The sequence below is a fragment of the Pistacia vera genome, unplaced genomic scaffold (assembly GCF_008641045.1).
Source record: "Pistacia vera cultivar Batoury unplaced genomic scaffold, PisVer_v2 Contig150, whole genome shotgun sequence".
NCBI lineage: Eukaryota > Viridiplantae > Streptophyta > Magnoliopsida > Sapindales > Anacardiaceae > Pistacia > Pistacia vera.
Window position 1 is genome coordinate 969,109 of NW_022195577.1, and position 19,519 is coordinate 988,627.

A 19,519-nucleotide genomic window follows, 5' to 3' on the forward strand; every position below is an offset into this window, starting at 1 on the left:
TACATAAGTCTAAGGTGTAATGGCATCATCTTGTATGGTACCATAAGGCAATCCCGAGGCATGCTTAATCTTGTGGATGGCTGTGAAGGACAGACAACAAACTAAGTATAAGCTTCTAATGTATAGGATTTCTTCTAATGATACTTGTTGCTTTTGTAATGGGAATGTGGAAACCATAGACCATCTTTTCTTCTCTTGTTCATTCACTAGAGATATCTGGAACCGAGTCCTTGGTTTGTGCTCCTTGGGCTATGTACCTCTGTCTTGGCTTGATTACATTAGTCACCTTACAAGGAGGTGGAAATCCAAAAACTTAAAGTATGCCATTGGTAAGTTGTGCTTAGGTGCCACCGTGTATTTCATTTGGCGAGAAAGGAACAATAGACACTTTGGGAGGAATTGGCAAGATGCAAATACTCTATAAAATTTGATCAAAAGTATGGTTAGGGAAAGGGCTATGTATCTTACAAGCTTGAAGAAGACCTCTAATAGCATGCGGCTAGCTCATTTCTTGGGTATCCCTTTGACCATTTTTAGGAATCTAAAAAGAAGTTGTGATGATCCCTCGGCTTAGTGTGTTTGAGCCGGGTGGAGTGAGTTTGATGTCATTGTTATTGATTGGCTGAATCTTGGGGTATGAGATGTTTGTACCGGGTGTGGTTCCTTTTGGCTAGGTGTTCATGTTAATGCGTGATAGAGATGATTTTTATGTGGGTTTGTAATTGGGTGGGAATGGGTTTGCATTGGATATGGTGGTTATAGTTTGGATTGTTGTTGTGTTGATGGCTGATTTACCTCATGCTCTTTGGTGAAGTTGGATTGTTTGTCAATTTTTTTATTTGGATTGTTTGATTGGACAGCTTGGTTGAGGAGTGTTCCATGCTTCTTTGTTTTCATGGTTCTTGATTCCTATCGGATTGACGTAGTTGATTTGTTCTGCGCTTATATTTTTGGCTTTTGGGCAGCCTCATTTGAGGTGTGCTTACATTGTACTTTGTAATTTGTTGCTAAGTTTAGCAGTTAGTTAGGAGTCTTAGGGTCCGCTTGGGAGTTTCATGGTAGCGATTATGAGGGTAAACCACTGTAGCGGTTTTGAGGGTAAACCATCGTAGCAGTTTTGAAGGTAAACCATCGTAGCGGTTTTGAGGGGTTTTTAGTAGCAGTTTTTAAAACACCCGACCTGTGCTTGGGAGTTTATTTTCTAGCGGTTCTAACAGTTTTTTAAAATGATAAATTTACATATATGCCCATAAAAATACCCCAACTCTAACTAGTATTTTAGAGTTTTGTTTTTTCACTTATACAAATAAGAGTTCTTTATTTGTTTTCTACTTATTAGTATTTATAACTTCAAATGTAATAAAGTCTTTTTATCATTCTTCGCTTCTTTGCAGCATTTGGAATGATTGAAAAATGTAACTCTACTTCTCAAGAAAGCATCTAGAAATGAGATTTTAATAATTTTTTTTTTTTATGATGCTTAAAATTGTTTATATTTAATATGGTTGAAGACATGCATAATATAGTTAATTTTTTTTTTTTTTTTTTTTGGATGCAATTGGGATAGTTTTATAATAGATAGGGTATTGTGAAATAAAATTTTAAAACCAACCAAAACACTCTAATTTGGGGTTTTATAAACCCCAAAAAATACACTACACTGGTTCTGGGGTTTGAGTCAATCAAAACCAGTGCATAAAAAATCTGGCAAGTAATGGTTTTAAAACACCTCAAAACCAGTCTAATTAAAAACTCAAAACAGTGGAAAAAAAACTCCCAAGGAGACCCTTAGTGACTCTTGATTCTTTTGTGCCTAACTTAGGGGGTGTCCTATAGTAGGTTGGCCGAATTTTCACAGGCCTTTGTAAATTCTTTCCTTTTTCTAATGAATATTTACTTACCCAAAAAAAAAATAATAATAATAAAAGGGAAGGCCATAAAGAAACACATGCAAGCAGTGAAAGACACTGGAACCTCATGCTTAAACAAAATTATAGGCCAACAAGAAAGATAACAGCTGTCCCTATCTATCAACATGGTTATCAAATGGAATGCGATACAAAACTAAAAATTATGGTATTGTTGTTTGCTAGACTATAACAGAAAACTTGTCATCAAATAGTCAAGAATGAAAATTTGAGGACAAGGGGTCTGGAAGAAGTAGACAAATACTAACCTGTTCTAGCTAATGTTTGTCCACGATAAGAGGCCCAAAAGCGAGTTCAAGAATATCGTTCGGACTATCAAAAAGTTCTGTGTCTACAGAATTCTCATCACGCCAATCGAGCAAGAAAGTTCTTCCACTCATCTGCAGTGAAACACAGTTAATGGTAATAATAAGAGGATGATGAACCCAGTTTTAGGCCCCAAACATTAAGCTTGTCTTCATTACTGAGCAGAACACCATAGTTGACAAAATAGAAAAGTACAGAGAAAATGAAAAAAAAAAAAAAAAAACACATTAAACCCAAGCAAGAAGGTTCACAAACCAACAAAAGAAAGACACTTAAAACAGCAGATTGTAATAACAAAAAAACAGCAAAAAATGGTAAAAGACTCCCTTCCAGTGATGACAGATATCATGCTTTTTTGTTCAAATGGCCATCAAAACCACAACATTAGACCTCCAATATTTTCAGACCTTTCTCTGTCATGTGATTTCCCCATTCAAAGAAGAAGCATATTAACATTGCCAACATCATCTTTTTGATAGGTGATAAGATGGGCTTGGGTAGAACTCACTCCCAAAAGCTAGCTCAAGGAAGGAGGGAGCCCAACCACGTCCGCTATTAGGGCAATGTGAGACAAATTCAACTTCTAACACCCTCCCTCAGCTCAGCGTGCAAGGCCGGGGTCCAAACCCATCCGCCCAACCAAAGGGAGAGAACAACACGTGGCTCGATACCATGATAAAGTGGGCTTGGGTAGAACTCACTCCCAAAAGCTAGCTCAAGGGAGGAGGGAACCAATCACTTATATACACCATAACAGTCCGCTATTAGGGCGATGTGGGACAAATTCAACTTCTAACAATAGAAATACTAGTATATTGAAGAAATATAGTTCTGAAGTATATAGTTCAATAATAGTATACAAACATATTCGGCATCAATAATCAAGAAACAATACAATGATTTCTTAGACTTGTCTATAAAATTATTCTACTAAGGACTTCTCACATCTCCAAGAACTCATACTGTCATACATAGAATGAAATCTTATATAGTAGAATATGCAACAAAACAAGCAAAATATAAATGTTCTATCACAAGTCATCAACTTTGTGAATTGACGTGGAGTATCCTTTTGCTAATTGCATTACCCCATCATGCCTATAGAAAATTTTCAATACAATAATCCCAAACCTTAGGATTCAACGTTAGCACATTAATCAACCACTGACACTAGATCCATGAAGAGGGAAGTGCTCTGAAATATAACAAGTAAATACAGCACCAACATTCCACTTTAACCACCACAAGTGACAAAGGTGATTGAGCATATATAGTGGAAATAGAATACAAGACAAGCTAAAAGTTTGACACCATTATGTGCTAAAGTAGACCTTGGTACAAGAAATGTAGATCATCTCCAAAGAAGTTAAAAATGGAATCCGAAGATGAAGCAGATGGAGTAGCGATTTAAAGGGAAAAAGACGGTGGTTCAACGTCGTTGATGGCTATAGTACTAGAAAATTGGAGCCTAATAAAATTTGAACATTTGTGTTGATGAAAATAGGAAATAGAATTATTCTTTTGTAAATAGAAATAGAATTCTCATTGTAATATAGGAAATAGAATTATAATAGGAATGTAACAATTTACTTCCTGATTACTCCTAGATTAGTTTTTTTTTTTTGCTATAAATTCATTGTACATCTCATATGAAATACAAGAAAAATATTTCTCCACATGGTATCAGAGCTTGGTATCTGAAATTTCAAAAATTTCTCTCTCTCGGATTTTTTTTTTCGGCAAAGTTCTCCAACGACTGTTCTCCGACAACGATTAGAATCTGGTCCAATCACACCGGACTGATCGTCTTCCTCGTCGCCCTAACCCGAGTGGTTTCGTCGTCGCCGCGCTGCACGCGCCCTCACGAATGATGGTTTTTCCAAAAACCCTCCTCCGTTCAATTTTCCGGCAAGCGTAAGTTTCTGTGCTTCCGTCAGTTTCAAGACTTCATGGATTCTTTAAAAACAGCCTCTCCTTCGAATCCAAGTGGTTTTTCTTTTGTATCTCCCTCCATCACCACTGAGCGATTAATTGGGACTGCTAATTATCATATGGGCTGCCTCTGTCGAATTATGGTGTATGGGTCAAGGTCTGGAAGATCACTTGACCACCAAAGCTGCGATATTACGTAGATAAGTCTTCGGACTAAAATGATGCTACTGTGTGTATGTTATGGCAAACTATTGATCCCCCCCTTCAACCTATTATAAATCTTACCGCTCTTGTGTTAATATTTGGAGCAGACTAAACTTCTTATACAAATGACATTCAACGTTTTTATTTTGTTGTGTCCAACCTATTCATCTCAAACAACAGGATATGAATATGTCGGATTTCCTTGGTAAGATGGCTTTCCTTAAGACAGAATTCAATCTGCTGTTACCAGTGGTAAATCTACGGTAGAAGATTTGGCTCAACGGGACAAGTTCTTTATGGTCCTGACACTTGCAGTTCGGTCCAGATCTTACACCTGTCGAGATCAAATTCTTTATGGATCCACGTGCCTTCCTTGACGAAGTGTTTGCCAGATTACTTCGGGTTTCTCCACTACTGTACCTTCCCCGGTGACTCTTTAGTCCTGTTTCTCAGTCCAAACTTTTCGAGAACAGGCGATCGAGTGGCAGAGGAAATCGGCCCAAGTGTAGTTACTGTCATCGGTGGGGGCATACCAGAGAGAAATGTTTTAAGTTACATGGTCGACCTACCCGAGCTGCTAATATTGCTCAGGCTGTCACTCTGATCTTCATTCTGAGTCTCTACAGTGCTAGCTCAGCCCTCCTAACTCTCACAGGTACTGATTATGATGAATACTACAGTATCAGCGCAGTAAGCCGTCTTCTTCTTCATTGCCTCCGTCGCTCAAACGGGTAATTCAGTTGCTTGCCTTTCTCAGTCTTCCGCTTAGGACCTTGGGTCCTAGATTCAGGGGCTGGGATCATATTTCTGGTAACCCTCATTACTTACCAGATTACAAAATTGTTCTTACCTCCTGTTATTTAGCCAATGGGTCTAAGCCGATGTTCAAGCTATTGGATGTGAAAAACCCTCCTCCTTAGCATTAGACTCTGTGCTATATTCCAATGTCCATTTAATCTCGTGTCTGTTAGTAAACTTACCGCTCCTTAAATTGCTCTATTCGTTTTGATACGACTCTGTTGTTATACAGGATCGCGACACGGCACGGATGATTGGCACAGAACGTGAGTCAAAGGTCTCTTCATCTCCATATCCCATCTACAGCATGCATTGTTCCGAGCTCCTGATCTCCTTCATAATCGTTTGGGCCATTCTAGTCTTTCCAAATTCGAAAATGATCCCAGGTCTATCTAAATTATCGTCTTAGTTGTGAGTGGTCAGCTTGGAAAGCATACTCGTAGTTCTTTCCAAAGCATGTCAATAAACGGGTTGCGTCCCCTTTGAGTTAGTGAATGAGTGTGTGGGGTCTTGTGTGTTAACTCTACTTTAGGATTTAAATATTTTGTTACATTTATGATGACTATTCCCGTGCACTTGGTTATTTCTTATGCGCTCTCGTTCTGAATTATTTTCCATATTTATCATTTGTACTGAAATTAAGACTCAACATAATACTACCATTCGTATATTACGAAGTGATAATGCTCATGAATATTTCTCTGATTCCTTTACTAAATTCATGACATCTCAAGGAATTCTTCATTAGTCTTCGTGGTTTATAGTCCCCAACAGAATGGCATGTTGAGCGTAAAAATAGACACCTCATGAAACTGCTCGCACTCTTCTTTTCTAGCCAGGTATCACGTCTTCAGAAGGGCTACAAGTGGTTATTCTCCCGCCACACATCGACTTCATCTCTGGTGATGTTACGTTCTTTGAGTCTTTCATTTTTTCTCATCCTCCAGTGGAGTCGATCCGGTAGTAGATGTTCTACCTATTCCATACGTTGCTTTCCCACGTCTGTTTCGATACCTCAGTCTCCTACTAATACCAATCTTCCTGTCGACAATAGTCTTGTTCCTTTTACAGGTGATCCTGATGTTCGTGCCGACCTGAGATCCTGTCACTGCAGGTCTGTGCCCGATTCCTCCAATGCCACGGTCCGTCTCTAGCTGATCAGTTTCCCATTGCTACGTAAAGGATGCAATCTACACGCAACCCTCATCCGTCTACAATTTTGAGTTATCATCGTTATATCCTTCATATTATGCCTTTGTCTCCACCCTTTCTTCTGTTTCTGTTCCTTGCAAGTTCATGAGGCACTTTTCACCCGGGTGGTGTCAGGCAATGGTTGAAGAAATGTCTGCTTTGTATCATAATCATACTTGGGAATTAGTTTCCTTACCTCCGGGCCATTCGACTGTTATGGTTGTCGATGGATTTACACTATAAAGGTTGGTCTAGATGGTAAGGTTGATCGGTGAAAGCCCGTTTGGTGGCCAAGGGATACACTCAGATCTATGGGAAGATTATTTTGACACTTTTTCTCTTGTGCTAAGGTCTTTCTCCGGTTGTTCTTGCTATGGCTGCCATTCAAAACTGGCCTATGCATCAATGGATATTAAGAAGCTTTTTTCATGGTGAACTTCAGGAAGATATTTATTGGAGCAACCTCCTGGTTTGTTTGCTCAGGGGGAGTCTGGTTTGGTATGTAAACTTCGTCGTTCTCTAGATGTCTAAAACAGTCTCCTCGTGCTTGGTTTGGACGATTTAGCACAGTTATCCAAGAGTTTGGTATGATTCGATGTGAGGTGATACTCTGTTTTCTATAGACATACATCATCAGGGCAGTGTATCTATCTGGGTCTATGTCGATGATATTGTTTTTAAGGAAGTGATCAAGATGGCATTGGACAGTTGAAGCAAACACTTGTTCAAACACTTTCAGACGAAAGATTAAGGCTACTCAGATACTTTCTTGGCATAGAAGTCGCTCAGTCTAAATCTGGTATTGTTATTTCTCAGAGGAAGTATGTACTAGATATTCTAGAGGAAACAGGGATGTCAGATTGCAGACCAATAGAATCTCCTATGGATCCTAATTTAAAACTTTTACGGACAAGGGGAGCCTCTTAATGATCTGGAAGGTATCGAAGACTTGTTGGAAAACTTAACTATCTTACTATCACACGACCGAATATTTCTTTTCTGTCGCGTCTGAGTCAGTTCCTTCAAACTCCGTGTGATAGTCATTGGGATGCAGTTGTCCGAATTTTAAGTATATCAAGGAGCACCAGGTAGAGGCTTACTGTATGAAAATAAGGGCCATTCCATATTGTCGGATATTCAGATGTGATTGGGAGGTTTTCATCTGATAGAACGTTCTACCTAAGGATTTTGTGTTCTTGTTGGAGGAAAACTAGTTTAATGGAAAAGAAGAAACAAGCGGTTGTTGCAAGATCAATGCTGAAGCAGAGTATCGTGCAATGGCCTTAGCCACTTGTGAGCTGTTTGTTAAAAAAATAATTCAAGAGTTGAGATTTGTGAAATCACAAATGAAGTTACTCTGTGATAATCAGGCTGCCTCATATGCTTCAAATCAGTGTTTCATGAGAGACAAACACATAGAAATTGATTGTCACTTTGTTCGAGAGAAAGTTCTATCAGGTGTATTGCAACTAGTTATGTTAGTTCCACGACCAGTTAGCAGACTACTCACCAGTCTCTCAAAGGTTCTCGTGTGACTTTATTTGTAACAAGCTTGGTGCATATGACTTATATGCTCCAGTTGAGAGGGAGGTTGAAGGTATAAAATGGAAATAGAATTATTCTCATTGTAATATAGGAAATAGAACTATAATAGGAATAGGAAATAGAATTATAATAGGAATGTAACAATTTACTTCCTAAATTAGTTTTTTGTTTTTGCTATAAATTCATTGTACATCTCATTATGAAATACAAGAAAAATATTTCTCCACAATTTGCACATGTATTAATATGCTATTTCAAGTGGACTGCTTGTTTCATGCTCCTTATCATTGATAATAAAAAAGAAGAAAACTAACAACTTCTTCAGTAATAATAGTTAAAGTAAGACAGGCCAACTTCATTAAACAATAATCTTTTTTTAGCCTGAGAAAAATCATATATAACCAAAAAGTACTACACAGTAAAAACCAAACTCAAGAGAAAAATATCCATGAAACAAAGTGCAATACTGAAGACACAATAAAGTATATACGACGTGACAAAATAACTACCTGGATATATTTTCTGGAGGTAAAACAAAGTTGATATTCCATCCTCATTTTTCTTCAAAAGTTCAGCCATACTATAAAGCACAGTCTCAGAATAATATGGGGTGAACACACTGCATATATGAAAAAATGAAATAAGGATATCAAATTGATCAATCACATGGAAAAACACTCCTAAAATCAAAGCCAATGCAGGAACAGGAAGTATAACCTGAAGGACAACATCTCACGGACAGGTTTTGTTGGAGGCATCTCCATGAAAAGGGAATTTGTGAAAAACTCCAGCCTACGACTGGCCTCAAGATTTTTTGGTATATTTGAAGCGGAATCTTTACTAGTTAATAGCGAATACAATCTTTTGATTTGTTCCTTCTGCAAATCTTTGAAAAGTTACTCAATCCTATATATACTAGAAAGCAAAATGTAACACTAAAACCTTAAACAAGATAACCAAGTCAAAGTCAAATACAGACCAGCTCAGCATCTTTTGGCCACTTCAACTTTGAAAACAAACGACCTTCTTGCCTTGCTTTTATCAGCACACTCCACTGGCCATAGTTTTCTCTGTAATTAAAAGGCAAAATGATGAGTTTTGGAAGAAAGCACAAAAGAAGCATGTCCAACAGAAACGCAACCAATTATTAATAGACCTCATATCAAAATGAAGGACATCATGCATCACAACATCATAGAGATCTAGAACAGCTTTAATAGCACCTTTCTCCAGCTCCTCTGTTTGCCCTTTTTTCTGTATACAGAGCATTTAAGATACCATTAAGAGAAACAAGCTTCAGGACATTCAAAGAATATCATAGAACACAGAAAACAAAGACTAATAAAAGCATGATTAGTAATTTGCATATAAGTCAGATGCTCATACTACTTGAGCCACTTTGCTATTACAATATTTGGAAGAATTTTGATGATAAATGCAATATGTAGTGAAATTTCACTGCTTAATTATCAGAAAGAAAAAGTGTGATTGCATACATACACTCCCACCATGAAGTCACCTCCATATGTAATTCATGTTTTTGAAAATGGAGGGGGTTGATTACTCCCAATCTAAAATATAAATAGATAAATTTTAAGGAACCAAACAAACAATCCATAGATATTTCAAAAAAAAAAAAAAAATAAAATAAAATCATGAAAAATAAACCCTTTTACAATACTGACACATTGATAAGTATAGTCATTCAAACAATTTTCAGTTTAAACCCTGTTTGTACCTTCATATTTCAACCCTCATATAGCAGTAAATTTATTTCTGAGCAAATCGTAAAGGAATAAATGGGTAAGGACTCACCCAAGAGAGAGACAAAAATGAAGATTAAAAAAAGTTTCCTTAGACATTATTATAACAAAAAATTGAAGAGGAAAAAAATATAGTAAACTGACCAGAATACCCATGAGAGCAATTACTCTTGAAATCACAAGTGGCAGCTTACTTAGCTGAAAATCATCCAGGATACTCCTCTTCTCTATGCTCTTTGTAATATCTTCATATATCCTTTCAACCCTGAAAGTAAAGTGAAGAACATTTTAATCATGCCTAAATAACGCTCTCAGGGAACCCCAATGGTTTAACAAAAACTTACCACATCCTTCCTTCACTATCCAATATTTCTGTCAGGATAAGTTTAAGGGTGTGGTAGCATTCCTCAACTGCAAACTTCATATGATCATCTCTTGAAATCCTTTCCCAGAGATCATCCTGTGAATTATCCTTACTCTCTACAGCAATATCTTTAGCCAAAATTATCTACATAAAAAGTTAACATGCTGAATTTGATTAAACTGTAAATTCAATTTCTACACAAATAAAATGAAAAAAGATAAATTTAATAAGTAAATATAATGTTTGAGAAATTACCTTGCTCGCTAGAAGAAAAAGAGGCCACTGGACCAGTGTAAGACTGCCTGAATTTTTTGGCATCAGAAGCAACTCCATTTCCCTGGAAATACAAATGTGTGCAAGACAGTTGCAACAATATGAGAAAATTGGCAGCGCTCCAACAAATACAAGGGACAGCAGCAACAACTTCAGAAAATTTGACAGCGCTTACTGGTAAGTGATATAATCTTCTTCCCTGAGATTTTTAATAATTTCATTCCAAAAGGGAGAGAATCGAGCTGCATCAACCTTTTTCTTCTCTTTAACCTTCAGATGCACAGTTCACAATTTACCTGGTTATCTTCTCAAGCATGATTTAGGAAAATATAAACCAAGCTAACAACTAAGGAAAAAAAAAAACCACTTGGACTGGATGATAGTAACGTACAAAGTAGAAAAATGTCAGCTGAAAATGACTTTTGGAACAGCAAGGATTATGATTATTACATATAAGTGAAAAAGTGAGCACAATTTTGCAAACTAATAATTCTTAACCTCATAGCCAGGACTATTAAATGTTCCATAATGAAATTTATTCAGAGTCCATCCGATAGAATATGTGAAATTAAAACAGTGGCTGGAACATCAATGATTAATATATTACATACAACTGTACAAGTGAAGAAGTGAGCCCATTTTAAACACATTTTTGCAAACTAATAATTCTTAACCTCATAGCTATTACTATTAACTGTTGATTAAATTTATTCAGAGTCCATCAAATAGAATTAGAGAAATTAATTTTGAAAATGCCTAACCTGGCCAGGTGATTGATGGGAACTCCTGTAGAGGAAAAAATCCATTCAGATGCACATTGGAGAAACAGAGAGAGAACAAATAAGATTAGGAATAAGGGAGAAACAATAAATTTCACTTTAAAAAACTTTGTGATTAAAAAAACAAAATCATTAGATAACCCCCCCGGGAGACAAAACCTTAAACCCGACACAAAAAAAAAAAAAAGAATAGAAAATTCAACCTATTAGGAAGAGGAACATGAAGTTTGTCCATAAAAGCCCCAGGAAACGATCAAAAAGCCCATGAACGGCTTCCAAAGATCGGATCTGGAAGTCATTTCACAAAAGTGAAGCTTTAATAACAAACCAGAAAATAAAGCATAAAAGACAAGATAAGAATGCTTTTCAAAAATTATAAAAGCCTTCAATGCACATTGGGCAGCAACACAAAAATTATGACAAAGCATTTGCAAAAAATTACAAGAAATTAGCTTCATGTGCCATGACAAAATAATTGACAGAAAAAACAAATGCATACCTCCCCAAGACGATCTCTGGCACCAAGCAAGAATCCCCAAACAGCAGATATAAGGTGTAAAAAATATGGATATCTAACAAATAGATCTGTTACAGAAAAGGGGAAGATCAAAAATAAAAGCATTGCTGAATGCAAGAGACTGAAAGCAACCATAGCAGACAACACAGTGGCAACAACATATAACCAAGCACTAGATCACCGATTAATCCGTTAATAAAAATATTTACTACTTGTTACCAACCTATCAACCTGAAGTTTTAAATTGGGGTTAAATAAAAATTTTTGTAAATGTTTATACAGATGAAACATGATTTCTGAATTCTGCCCAGACACCACTGGCAACCCCAGAAAAAAAAAAAAAAACATGATATTCTGAATTCTTACCATAGTAATCCATGCTATTGAGCTTACAAAAACAAAAAAGAGAGAGAAACAACAGTTCCCAGATAATCACACTTAAAAATTTCAGATGAAATCAAATGACTGACCAAATTACAAAGAATTGCATACATGAACAAGTGAACAACTTCGAGTAAGATGTATATTTCATCAATCCAACTTAATCAAGCTCATTCCAGCAAAAATCAAATTATTAAAAATAATTAGCTGTCTCATCCACAGATAAACACACAAATAGATATGCAGATTTCCCAACTTACACAAATTACTGGAGCCCATAAACTAGCAATTGCCAAAGCATTATGGTTATCTGCAAGCACAGAGAGATATCAGAAGCAGCTAAAGGTTACTTTTATACGATGAAAATCACGTAAATACAAATGATAGAAAACCAGTAAAATACTTCAGAAGTATTTAAAAAAAAAAAAAAATCTTGCACCATTTACCAATTTGCACAAATAAATTTGCACTTCCAAAGAAAAAGAATATCATTCAAAGACTCAACATAGTAGATGACCAAAATTTTAAAGCATGGTGCTTACTTTTAGATACAAAATCATGCCACGAATATTCGATAGCACCCATATCTACTATAAACTTTGTTGGCTCTGCCAGCGGCTTAATCTGAAAAAACATAAACAAACATTTAAAAGAGGGGAAAAAAAAAATCAATGCTCTTACTGATTATGAAACATAACTAACCAGGAGAAAATAGGCAAATGAAAACTTTGCGCCCAAAACAATAAGCCAAAAGATCATATACCTGCAGTACATAAACAATAAACATGTTTAAACATCGTTTATTATCTATTACACTTTTACTAGTCTCAAAGGATAAAAAGCAATAACTAGAATATGCACTTTTTTCGCCATAAAAGACAAGGCAACTACTTTGAGTGTTTCAAAAAGTTGGTTTTTTTTTTTTTTTTTTTTACCTGCATCATTTATTCTCCAGTTATCATTCTGAGATAAGGAACCTACCATAAAGTAATCAGTTAACACCTAAATTCTTGCACAACCATTAATATAAACTTTCTCTTTCCCTGTTGCACAAATTCAGGACAATGTTACTCCTTTCTACTCTACGTATTTCTCTTAATAATCTCCCCCAAAACTCCCCTCCAGGTAAAGGGCAAAAAGAAAATTAATCAAATGTGCCACAGCTATACATATGAAGGATAATAGAAAGAATGGAGGTCAGAGTTTACTTGGTGAAGTCAGTAGTCCTCTCATACATGCCACGTCCAACATAGTATCGCTCCTTCAATAAAGATAAAATAAAAAATTAACAAAATATAGAGCTCCAACAGATCAAAATAATAGCACAGATGCTAATCCGATAAATCCAAGTACACAGAACATAAGGGCAGAGATAAAAAAAACCTGGCGCATCCAGTTGACGAAGCGAATTAGAGGCCAGCGATCACATTGGTTAGTCAGACGATGGCATGCTGGAAACCGCATGAGAAAACTAAGAAAAAACTGGAGCCCAGCATAGATGCTTATAACTATCACGTACAATCTGAAAATAATTGATGATGCATTTGGTTTGTTGTACTCCTGCATGCCTTTCCTGTATAAGAGCACAGACAACCAGAAGGGGAAATTTATGTGTTTTACTTTACATGCAAAAATGAATATATGGAGCAGATTTTAAAGAATGACTTAACATACAGATAAAGGAAAGTTATGAAGACTGAAGCAGCACAAAACCAGATGAATCGGAGAAAAATTCGAGAAACAGCTAAGTGCCGTGTTGTCGAATAGGCACCAAACATCATGATAACATCCAACACACCTAAATCAAGAAAAGAGAACTTCAGCAATTAAAGAAATTTATTCCATCAGCAGAGAGTAATGACATTGTTACCGATAGTTAAGCATCTACTAGAATGGTAACATACTTACAGTTTTAAATAAAAGCAAGAGAACAATGCTATTGTAACTAAATACAATAAGGAACTTACTCTCAAAGAACTTCATCACTACATAAGTAGGACCAAGACTCAAAAGTTGCCGCAAGGTCTTTGAGTTAAGATTTCCATTAAAAGCAATGATAGTTAGTCCCTGCCAAAGAACAAGGTTAAACGTATCAGAATAATATAAAATAATTATGCCCACAAAAAAAAAAAAAAACAGATATTTATAAACCAATACAGAATCAGAGATAACAGAGCTAGCATGATATTAAAGCATCCACAGATAAACATACATACAACAAGAAAGAAAAGTGCAGCAGAAAATAAGCAGCGTCAAAAAAATTAAATCAAAGGAATTCTGGGGGATTTCATTCTTCTTTTGTTCATCATGGGATGTGGAGAGTTCAAGAACCACATCCATAGCAAAAGAATGTTAAATGAGCAATTGAGACAGACTGCATACCTGAAACATCATAATCAGAAATATCCACAGACGATGGAAACTATGATAAAGATGAAGAAATGTTCGATGCTCCACAAACGAAGTTTTCCCCCGGCGTCCACCTCCTCCAGAATTTAGCACATTCTGTAGGATAAACAGAAAAAAAGGTAAAGCAAAGCAGTTGTAAAATTTCAAAGTTGCAAAGCACAATTGCCCAAACAGCAGTGAAAAGGTAAATCCATTAATCCAGAAATTATCTTCGAACATAACAATTTTTTTCACAGGAAAAAAGAAAAAGATATGCCAAAGCAACAATGAGATACAGCACAGCAAAAGAGATGGCCTATTATATTTAGCATCCATATGCAAAGATATGTGAACCAACCAAAAAGTACATCTCCAATCCACCATATAATAAGTTTTGGGAGATTCAAGATATTCCAAAGAACAAAACGATGGAAATCATGAGAATAAAAAATGCAGAATATCCACTTTAGCGGGACACCATCTCTGTACAAAAGATTCCACTGGAAAAAAAAAAAGCGCACAATACAATTAAAAATAGTTGTGTGGCGCACCCAAAGACCATAAGTAACCAGCAGATGGCCAAACACACAAGATTATCTACAAGGTCGAAGTTAACATCTCTAAACCCCAAAAACTATGGCTGATTGGATACCCAAGCATAATATATCCCACAGACAAGTAACATAACTGGGGACATTGAGCTCCAGAGACGTTATATGCACTTTAGATGGCTAGCCAGAAAGAAGCCAAGAGAAAACTAGAATAAAAATACTGAAAATTATATGAAGACAGTGAAACAGAATTATGGCCAGAATCCATTGAACATGCAGGTGACAGACTTGCTACATTCTTATGATTTGTTGAAGTTTATATACCTCTCATTTCTTATCTTAATTGCCATTCCCTTAACACCAGGCATCAAAACAGTATAGCTTATGTCTGGACTGAACCATTCAAAAGCTATAAAGGCCCATTTATTTTCCTTTCAACAAATTCAACCAACGTGCACCTTAAAGATCTTCAACTGAGCATAAAATTGATCTCAAAATAATTATTTATCAACAAATATGTATATTCAAACCAGTTGACCAGACTTATTAATTTATGACAACTGAGCAATAAACTGTCTTCGAATAGTAAATGCATAGAAACCATTTGCAATGTATTACTCTACATATGATCAAGACCAGAAATTCACTTGATTAAATGACAACAAAATTTTGTGCAAAGGCAAATCATCCTGTTAATGAAAAAAGGAATAGCAGCTGAAGGTAATTGGATGGCTCTTATACACCAGCAGAAATCACCCTAGGTGACAAAAACTCAACTACTTTGCCTTCCTGTTTCTGTGCTAAAGCATCAATGCTACCAACAACTTTCATGAGGAAATGCATAAGGACAAAAAGAACAAATAAAGCACACATCTAACAACAGTAAACTGTAAGACCTAAACAAAATAACCAAATTCAAACAATTAAACACAGATACACAATAATTAAAAAGTTCGGACCTTCTTTGGTTTTGGTTGTTGAAAAAACGAAGTTTTGCGCCATGGCCAACTAAGTTCAAAGCAATGAAGTGACCTGGATATAAAAATGGTTCAGCTGTTAAGATAGTACAAACTTCTATGTAACAAATAAAATTTCACAAATCTTACCAAAAATACTCATTGAAGTCATCATAATTTCTCCAGGCAGAATGAGGAGCTCGGCCATTATCATTACTTGCTGCTTCCTGTAATTTTTTTTTTTTTTTTTCAGAAAAGTCAAAACATGTTTCAAATTTAAATGTAACATAACAAGTTAAGTTGAGATAAATATGCATAAGTTTTTCGAAAATAGTTGTATACGCAAGAATCATCATCATGCATATGAAAGAATGACTAAAATTTACAGACAGAACTTCTAGATAAGTCAAGCCTTCAATGAATAAGTGATCACATACATAACAGAACAACTTCCTGCCCAGTAAACTACACACAAAAGCAAACCAACAGCCTCACACACACCCGTCCAAGCACCTTCATACCCTACACGTGGCTGTATCCATCATGAAACACCAATCACACTCAGCCAGTTTCACCTTAGAAACCTTAACCATCAATTCCTACCAATGACAACCCAACGCACATTCAAAAGCCACCTAGAGCAACTGATACCACTCAATTTTTTCTTGCTCCACAGTGAGTGCAGCTTGCACCACCATACACTCAAATGATGTCAATAAGGCCACCTAAATCAACTCCATTGTCAACCAACACCAAATGCGCCACAAATCTCTTGATTGCACAAATGAGTTAATTGCACATCAATATATTAGGCTCTGTGGTTCACAATTTTGTGTTTTTGGGAAAAGTTTTTTGAAAAAAGTTAGAAAAAAAGTTGAATTGGGTGGGTATTACGATGTAGGATTTACAAATTGTAAAATACCCCCTATGTTTGTTTTTTTACAAAACACCCCTTATAATAAACATTAAAAGTTAACAAAAACACCCCCAATCCACCCTCAAATACGGACAGCCGGCCACCCCCGCCGGAGGGTGGCCGAAGTCGCCGTAACAAAAACATTAAAAATATTTAGGGGTATTTAATTGAATTAACAAATTTAGGGGGTTTAAAAATGTGAATAAAGTTGATAATATTGTGAGTTTTTTGGTATTTTACTGTTTAACTTTTTTGGGATACTACAAGTAGTATTCCCAAAATCCAACCAAACGAAGCCTTAGTGTCTACTACTATTCACCATTTCCTCCACCACTAGACATCACATGCACCACCCGTGTTTACAGGACAAGCATCTCTAAGGTGATAACAGAACTGTGTCGTCACTCTTACGATGGTATTAGAGGCATTTGACATACCAAAAGGCATAACTAAATACTCATCCAACCTATAAGAGGATCTAAATGCAGTTTTCACTAGTTTCCTGGATGAGCTTGATGTAATACCAACCATTGAAGAAGTCTACCTCAGAGAATCCTTGATAACCAGCCAAGTCATCCTACATATCCTCAAACTTAAGAAAGAGAAACCTAAACTGAACAATTAGTTTATCAATGACTAAATTACCAACACATTGAAAAGATCCATCCTTCACAGATGTCGGTAGCACAAGAATGACTTATAAATCATATTATAGCTAAAGCAAGTTTTTTCTATCTCTTATCCTAAAAATAAAAGCACATATATGCCTTGTTCCTCCCAAGATTATAGCCACCAAAATGTATCTCATCAAAGTAGGACATTAACTATAACAAAACAAGACAACTTTTGACTGACGGGTAATTATAATTTGTCAACCCAAGCAGCTCTAGAAAGATGAGCAGAAGTTAAGATCTATTAGGATCTCGACCTAAATGCTCTAATTGTCACTACAAGGTTTCCAAGGTGTAATTTGGAAGAACCAACATAACTTTTTCTTTTCTTTTATAGGAGGGAGCAAAACAGTAGATACTTCATCACTAAATTGAGCAAATGAAATATAAATGTCATACTTATTTGTCAAACTCAACCCCAACCCGTTTAAAACAAAAGAGAGAAAAATAAGAACCAAACAGATATATGTAAGTTGAAGACAACCCAGACCACTTCTAAACCAGGAAATGTAAATAATTAATTAAAATTGTATAGAAAATTTGTAGCCAAGAGAGTAAATGTAAAAAATGTGAAAAAAATATTATTCATCATATTCATAATCATTAAATTCGGTTTGCAGAGTTAAATGCACAAATATATTGCAGTTAATATTAAGCATGCTATCATGATGACAAAAGACATACCGCAGCAACCACCTCATACAGAGGAGTGATAACTTGACCAAGGAAAGAAACACCTTCCTCAGAAATGCAACTATTAGCTGGCTCTGCAATCTGCTGCCTTAACCTTTCATCCATTTCCCTTGCCATCTGTGCATTAAGTTTAATTAGGAAATTCTAACAGCAGACACAAAGAAGGCAGAACCAGTTTATACACATATGCAAGTACAAAAGGGACCAAACAAGTTGAGCATGCAAGTAAACAAAAAACATGGTTTAGGTTTAACTTACATGATGAAATATGTAGCACAAACATTCTGGAAGAAATCTAATGTTGGCAGCTTCTCCCCATATTAAGAAGTACAAAGAAACAAAAAGTATCTTCTTTTCCTTGCTAACAGCATCAAAACTGCACATGACGATTAGTACTCCATAATTATTATATGCCATTAACAATATACACATTTGCTGAACAACCATAAAAAGAAACGGAGAGCATTAACAAATACATACCTGCTCCAAACAGGTTGAATATTCAAGTAGCTACACCAATTAATGTAATTGTCAAGCGATTTCAGGAATACCTTCTGCACAGCAGCCTCATCCAATTTCTAGAACAGAATAAAGCAGTATTGTTATTGAATTTTTTTTTTTTTTTTTTTTTTTGGGTAAGAAACATGATACTGATATTATTAATAACAAAATAATTTGCAAAGATGGCAAACCAGCAATCCACCTCAAAATGTCCAAAAAATACAAGCGGAAATATTCAAAACACAGCACTTAAACTAAAACAACATTCCAAACTCTATAAATAAAGAAAAAATAGTTATTTTCAGATTGTTAAGAACAAAAGGCCTACAAAGAAGCTAAGGGCCTGTTTAGTTATGATCCAAAAATAATTTTCAGAACTAAGAAATACAATCCAAAACTCTGAGGTGTATCTTGACATTTAAATATCCCAAAACACATTCCAAAAGCTGTCTATCACTAAACAAAATATATATATATATATTATTTCAAACTAAGACCTATTAGAGAACCTAATCCAGGTAACAAAAATCGTACTTGTTTAATGAATGGAGAAATAATGCTGTTGAGCACTTTGGTCATTTCACGTAAGTTCATAAATTATCAGCCTAACAATAAATATAAGAATCTTAACCATCTACAAATGCAAATAGATATATAAGTCTTAACTTTCATTCTAGGCCGCACAGTTAGCATTTTATTTACAAAGCCTTATGCTAGCTGGCAAACATGTCGTACAATTAACATGCTCAACAAAAAGTTTGCAACATAAACTGCTCTAACAAAAACTAATATCAATCTATCATGTGATGACAGTAGTAGTATGAAAGCAAGAGCCAGATTAAGTATCCAGAAATACTATGGT

The 19,519-nt window shown here is 35.7% G+C and overlaps 1 protein-coding gene across 1 annotated transcript in view; it reads right to left on the reverse strand.

The window, feature by feature from the left end:
• The window catches only part of LOC116124206 (callose synthase 9-like), a 36,821-nt gene that overhangs the window by 10,423 nt on the left and 6,879 nt on the right, over positions 1–19,519 (reverse strand). Inside the window, 29 exon segments of the mRNA XM_031409909.1 lie at positions 2,177–2,221; positions 2,224–2,279; positions 2,281–2,308; positions 8,414–8,523; positions 8,622–8,782; positions 8,884–8,974; positions 9,061–9,158; positions 9,812–9,932; positions 10,012–10,175; positions 10,287–10,368; positions 10,480–10,574; positions 11,066–11,090; positions 11,287–11,335; positions 11,338–11,371; positions 11,583–11,635; positions 11,638–11,668; positions 12,242–12,291; positions 12,524–12,605; positions 12,684–12,744; positions 13,190–13,242; positions 13,365–13,554; positions 13,656–13,779; positions 13,949–14,048; positions 14,364–14,486; positions 15,880–15,952; positions 16,027–16,103; positions 18,148–18,273; positions 18,415–18,532; positions 18,637–18,734. Of these exon segments, the coding sequence (XP_031265769.1) occupies positions 2,177–2,221; positions 2,224–2,279; positions 2,281–2,308; positions 8,414–8,523; positions 8,622–8,782; positions 8,884–8,974; positions 9,061–9,158; positions 9,812–9,932; positions 10,012–10,175; positions 10,287–10,368; positions 10,480–10,574; positions 11,066–11,090; positions 11,287–11,335; positions 11,338–11,371; positions 11,583–11,635; positions 11,638–11,668; positions 12,242–12,291; positions 12,524–12,605; positions 12,684–12,744; positions 13,190–13,242; positions 13,365–13,554; positions 13,656–13,779; positions 13,949–14,048; positions 14,364–14,486; positions 15,880–15,952; positions 16,027–16,103; positions 18,148–18,273; positions 18,415–18,532; positions 18,637–18,734 (2,518 nt within the window).